The following is a 6,000-nucleotide window of genomic DNA, read 5'->3' as shown; positions in this document are numbered from 1 at the left end:
GATATTATGAAAATCGTCTGGAATGTCCCTTTAAGAACATGAACAGTTAAAAATAAAACACGCCAAAATCCTCTTCCTTGTGAACTGGGAACTGTTGCATATAAAAGCTGCCTTTGAGATTAAACATTAGATGAAACATTCCTTGCTTTCAGCCAATCATTTTATGTCTGATATTTGATCATAACTCTTTATGCAATGTCAGGCCCCCTGGCTAATCCTTCCAGTCCACTAGAAGGTTTTTTTTAACCAATTTATCCTACTGAACAATTTACCTTTAAACATGTAAATGATGTTGTATTTGTCACACACTAGTGATAATTTCATATACAAAGTCTTTTTGATGTGATGTTCGAAGCTCTAATGGCTCTTTCCCTGAAGTCCTCATAGCACCTTGATCCTTTAGCCTTCTGTCAAGCCGTCTTTTCCGTCGTATTTCCATCACCACGTACCGGTCCTTGGCAAAGAACTTTTGATAGACAGGTGCAAAGGCGAAGAGAGAAGCGGAAGTGACGTACAAGCCCATAAATGCAAAGATGGCTGCTCTGTAAGACCCCGTTCTGTCTATCGATTGACCTGACAAATACAGCGACAAAAAAAAAAAAAAGACAAGCAGAAGTTAAAAGTCAAATATTTGATTAAGTCATGTCAAAGTCTAATGAGTGATCAGGTGATCCCAGTCACGTGATCTGGTTGACCAAGCTACCATGTTTATCTCGGAAAAAGACAAACGGAAATCAAGTGGATCTGATACTGACTTGATCATAGTTGTGTTCATAACCACACCAAAACGACGAACCGAATCGAAATCATCTGCCCCTCGACAAAAGTCACAATAATTTTCGTTATCGTGATTGCTCCGTGGAAACAGGTTTAATTGTCGCGTTTGCCAATTATAAAGACACCATTTAGTGAAATTGATTTAAGTTTTTACTCTGACACCGGGAGCGTTCTGTTGGAGTCGATGGGACAAAAAAAAAAAAAAAAAAAAAAAAAAAACACCGAATTGGTGTGGTATTAATGGTAAACCCTAACCCCCCCCCCCAAAAAAAAAAAAAAAAAAAAAAAAAAATCAGTCAGCTAAACAAGGCTGTAGGGTGTTTATTACAGTAAATCATCAGGATGTACCAATGTACAGCTGCGAGAAATAAGTGTGGGAAGAGGTGGATTAATGTAGATTAGACTTTGCTTTGGCAAATTTAAAGGGATGGTATAGTTTTGGCTGTGGTCCGAATAAAAGGCGGTACCCACCTTTTATTAGGACCACTTTGTTTTGAGATATCTCAGCCATTTCAAAACTGATATTCATCAAACCACTTATAAAGTATGAAAGTTCATAAAATTCTAGGAGGAATTCAAAGTTTATATGATGAAAATAATTATATTTTGACATGGTGGAGATATCCAAAAACAAAGTGGTCCTAATAAAAGGTGGGACCCACCTTTCATTAGGACCACACCAAAAACTATACCATCCCTTTAAGTTGCGGGATTCAGTACTGTGTGTTAGGAAGTGGCGTGAAATTTGGGTTCATATTTGAACTCAAGTCAAATTCAATCTTTATTTTCCATCCAACAAAGAGTGAAATGAAATACAAAGCATGCATTACAAATCATATTGTTTAATCAATTTGATTTAAAAAAACAAAAACATAACGCAATGTGGATCATGGAGTATAATGACAATATCATAATACGTATAATCAAGCAGAATAATTAAGAACACCAATGCTAATAATGTGCTTTGAAGGTTGACAGAAAAGTAAGTATGGACTGAACTGATGACAGGTACAACTGTTTTATGCATCATATTTTAAACAGCTCAAAGTTATGTCCGAATGTCGGGCAAATCTGCTGTTACTAACCGATACATACGTTTCCTCAGTCTGCATCTTCATGTTAGAATGAAGGTTAATGTCAATATTCGTGTGTGAGAGAGTCACAACTCATGCACGTAAAAGATCCCGCTTCATTTATTCATCGCAAAGAGCAGGGTATCTAACCCGGTGAAGTGGTTCTGCCTTACATCCAACTGGACCCTAGGGAAGACCAGCTATAATGGCAGCTAATTATGGGCTTTCCAGCCATCTTCTCAGATGGAAAATGAAACAAGCAAACAAACAATACAAACAGAGACTCACCCACAAGGGAACCAAGGAGGTAGCCAATTCCATTCGAGAACACGATTATGGGCCACGTGAGTTTCGCGCGCTCCGGACCAAAGAAGTCATTGGGGAGTGTGTAGAGCATCGTAGTGGTGATTGGCATCATCACGCCTCCGATCACTGGAGGTCAAGAGACAATATTGAACAAAAGAGGGCGTCAGTCTGAGCTGAAAGTAAAAATGAATGATAAGATAAAGGCATTCGTACAGATAGAAGGAGGGGAGTTATTCTCGTCTTCTCATTTTTTTTTTTTTTTTTTTTTTAAACGAGAAACAAGATTTCACACCTCGTCTTAATTCTCGGACCCAAAATCTCGAGAAGACGAGATCGCGGACTTCGTCATTCGAGGTTGCGAGATCTCAAACCTTGCCTGTCTTATTTTCTCGGACCCCACAATGTGAAATGTTGAGATCTCATTATAATCTCGCCTTCCTGTTTTTGAGGAACCGGGAAATAGGGAAGACGATATTTCGGTCTTTACCTTTTTGCCTTAGGTTGAAAAAACAATTGAAAAGGCTTGAAGTAATCTCGTTTCCCCCGACACATATACTGTTTCATTGTCATTTCGAACAAATTTACCCTGATACTATAATATCGTTTACGACAGCGCATTTCAACCAGTGGGCCGCGGCCCACGAAGCTCTCACAGGTGAGCCGCGATGTCTTCCCGAAATAGAAATGAAACAGATTTGTATTCGCTCTACACATGTAATTGGGCCTCAAAAACTTTGAAGGAGCCTAAGTGGGCTTCGCCTTAATGAAGGCTGTGAAGCGCGGGTTTAAGAGACATGAAAATAAAAAAGAAGGGAGGAAACATGCAGTGATATGAACTGCACCTTATCAACTAAATAAATTTGTCATTGCTATCCATCTTCCACAATTTATAAGGATGAGGAGGAGCGGTGTGCAACATGCCAGCGATCTTTTATATTTTTTGTACTTTTTTGTACATTTATACTTCGTGTACATTCTGCTGAAAGATGTGAAAATAAAACCTTTGAATTAAAAAAAAAAAAGAATCTTGTCTGGTTGAGGGAGTTTTTAAGTACCCACGTGATGAGAATTAATTTTACGCGACAAATCTTAGATCAAAAGTACTTATCTTATTTTCCAACTTTGTTAAATTTTTACTTCGTTCCTGCTTTCTATTTTACGCAAAGCTCTGTTGTTATGTTATCAAATCAAATTCTCTGGGGTGCGTTTCCATTTGAATCATCACATGCATTAAAGGGATGGTACAGTATTGGTGGAGATGAAAATTGGGCTTAAACTTTTTTGCGAGATACGGAGAAAAAACATATGAAATAGTACAGAGCATACCATTTTAAGAGGAATTCAAAGTTTATTTGATGAAAATCGGGTTTGGAATAGCTGAAACATCCAAAAACAAAGTAAAACAAAACAATCGTAATAAAATGTGGGTCCCACACTTTATTAGGATCGCTCTGTTTTGGATATCTCAGCCATTTCAAAATCAATTTTCATCAAATAAATGTTGAAATCCTCATGGAATTACATGCTCTTTCATATTTCATAAGAGGTTTCTCACTATCTCACCAAAAAATGATAAAAACCTGAAGTAAAGTCTCAACGAAAACTATACGATCCCTTTAAGCATTTAAATTTGGTTTACTGTTAACATTAAGTTCGAGGATTATGTCATCTTAAAACAAATATACCAATGCTGAACACACACACACAACATACAGCACACTCACACACTCTAACAGAAATTGTATAAAGGCTTTGTGTCTCACCGGCTGCAATACCCAATATTTTGCCAATACTGTCAGCAACAAGCAGTGAGGACATGACGGCTACACCCACAACGGATGCGGCGAACGAGAAAGCGATGTTGGGCAGAGGAAGTAATTCGCCTAGCAACGAGATAAGAAGCTTCCCAATTAGATTGGACACGCCCATGACCATGAGAACCAAGGACCCGTCATCTGTCGTGAAGCCAGTCGATACCATATAGCTCACCTGACGATGAAGCCAGAAAAGATACACAATATTAGCGAATAAAAGAAATACACCTGGCAATTCGATTTCGACAGAATAACATCATTTCGTTCTGCTAAACAAGAGATAAACGAATATAAACTTAGGTATCAACTCTGCGAAGTTATGCTTTTGTCTGGATTTACGCAGCGCAATCTTGGGTAAGCTCCTTTCACTGAAACTTTTTGGGAACTAGATATCGGATTCCCGTCCCTTTTTGTGTCTGCTGTTGGCCTATTGATGCAATTATTATGGACACAAGATAGGCCAGAATCTTTCACGTTTGACAGAACAATTGCATAATGTCATGTAGAAATGTACAACATTACATTGTACAGTGTATATACCAGAAGAATACTAGTACCCTGTTAAGGCCTACCCCTCGAATACAAACTAAAGGGCCAGATGGTTGCTTTCAAGAGAAGCTACCACTATTGTACGGTGATTTGTCATATTCCACGCGACACGCGCAAGCACAAAATCAAGTGTTTTTAGCAAAAATACATCCAGCAGACAAAAAGACGCGTATGAACAACCCTCCACAGCAGCTGGAGGAAATGCAAATTAACGAGCCTGGAAAATTAATCACTGGTAAGTATGTGTATGTTCACGGGGCAATGTCGCACTTGTTTTGATGCGGCGCCGTGCACTTTCAAAGGTGAAAAAAAGGAAGAAAATATTTTCAGTGCAGTTCCATTAATTGCTCTATTATAGGTTAAACAGCCTTGACCCTTGCGATTGGCAGTTCCGTAAGGGCACACGAAGGGATCGAGCGGACAAATAAAAGGAAAAAAATCCAACTTCATTGCTGGTTTACAACTTGGTCAAGGTTGCTTGCTCCGTTGCCCTTGAATATTCCTTCTCATAACTTTCAACTACCATTTGCCCTTTGCTGTCGAGTTCAGCATGCACTACGAAGAATTTCAAAGAATAAGACAAGTGGGCACGTGTACATTAATTGTAGCAGAATTGCTAAACGATGTCATACTTACTAAATGTGTATTTTGTTCAATACAATAAGCAGTAAAATTTAAAAAAAAAAAGTTATTCAATCAGAAAAGCAGTAGTCACCATGTTGACATAGTAGAAACAGTCTCCAACACCCTGAATGAGGACGGCTAGGATGAGCAAGTACAGCTCTAGATACATGAATGTCGCAAACAGTCTTCTGGCCAAAGTTTCGTCTCTGACAACATTCTCCAACGGTCTGTCCTCCCCAGACTTATCCATGGCCTCTCCTTCTTTCGCACCGACGACAATTTTTCCTGATGAATTCGTTTCAGATATAAAATTTTGGCTGTGACTACACTTGGATGCACTCTGGCACGTTTTTGCGATATGTTTTGCCATGGCAGTGTCACCGTAATGAGTCCTTTCAACTCCTGATTCTAGCGATCCAAGCGGTTGACCCTCATCCACTTTCCCCAAATTGTCCCTCGAATGGTTACTCTTATCGTAGCTGGGTTCAACGAGGGAGAGCACACAGGGCGTTCCCACAATGCCAAGGATGGCGGCGAGTATCCGCAGGGTTATCCGCCACCCGTAGGTCTCGAGGAGAAATGTCACAAAAGGAGCGAAACTCAACGATCCTGAATGAAATTCAAAAGGAGGAAATGACTGTTGGTCATCACGGTTAGAACGGTGGCGGCAGTATAAAGGAAAACGATTATTCCCACACTAGACTTGTAACGGTGAAAGAAAATATGAAATCAATGTCCCGCAATTGCGTAGGTATGCCACAACAATCGGTGATGAGGTTCATACAAATATATATATATATATATATATACAGTGCACTCCCGTTATAACGAACACGGTTATAACGAAATTCCGGTTA

The 6,000-nt window shown here is 39.3% G+C and overlaps 1 protein-coding gene across 1 annotated transcript in view; it reads right to left on the bottom strand.

Moving 5' to 3' along the window:
* Window positions 1-301: 301 nt before the first annotated feature.
* Window positions 302-6,000, bottom strand: part of LOC140238525 (monocarboxylate transporter 12-like) — a 29,453-nt gene continuing 23,754 nt past the window's right edge. Inside the window, exons 4-7 of the mRNA XM_072318428.1 lie at window positions 5,235-5,752; window positions 3,920-4,145; window positions 2,139-2,282; window positions 302-573 (exon numbers count right to left, since the gene is read on the bottom strand). Coding sequence (XP_072174529.1) covers window positions 302-573; window positions 2,139-2,282; window positions 3,920-4,145; window positions 5,235-5,752 — 1,160 coding nt within the window. The remainder of the gene's footprint in view (window positions 574-2,138; window positions 2,283-3,919; window positions 4,146-5,234; window positions 5,753-6,000) is intronic.

Source organism: Diadema setosum, chromosome 15 (assembly GCF_964275005.1).
Source record: "Diadema setosum chromosome 15, eeDiaSeto1, whole genome shotgun sequence".
NCBI classification, from domain to species: Eukaryota; Metazoa; Echinodermata; class Echinoidea; order Diadematoida; family Diadematidae; genus Diadema; species Diadema setosum.
Note: the sequence above shows the minus strand (reverse complement) of the source record. Positions and strands in the feature narration are given on the sequence as shown.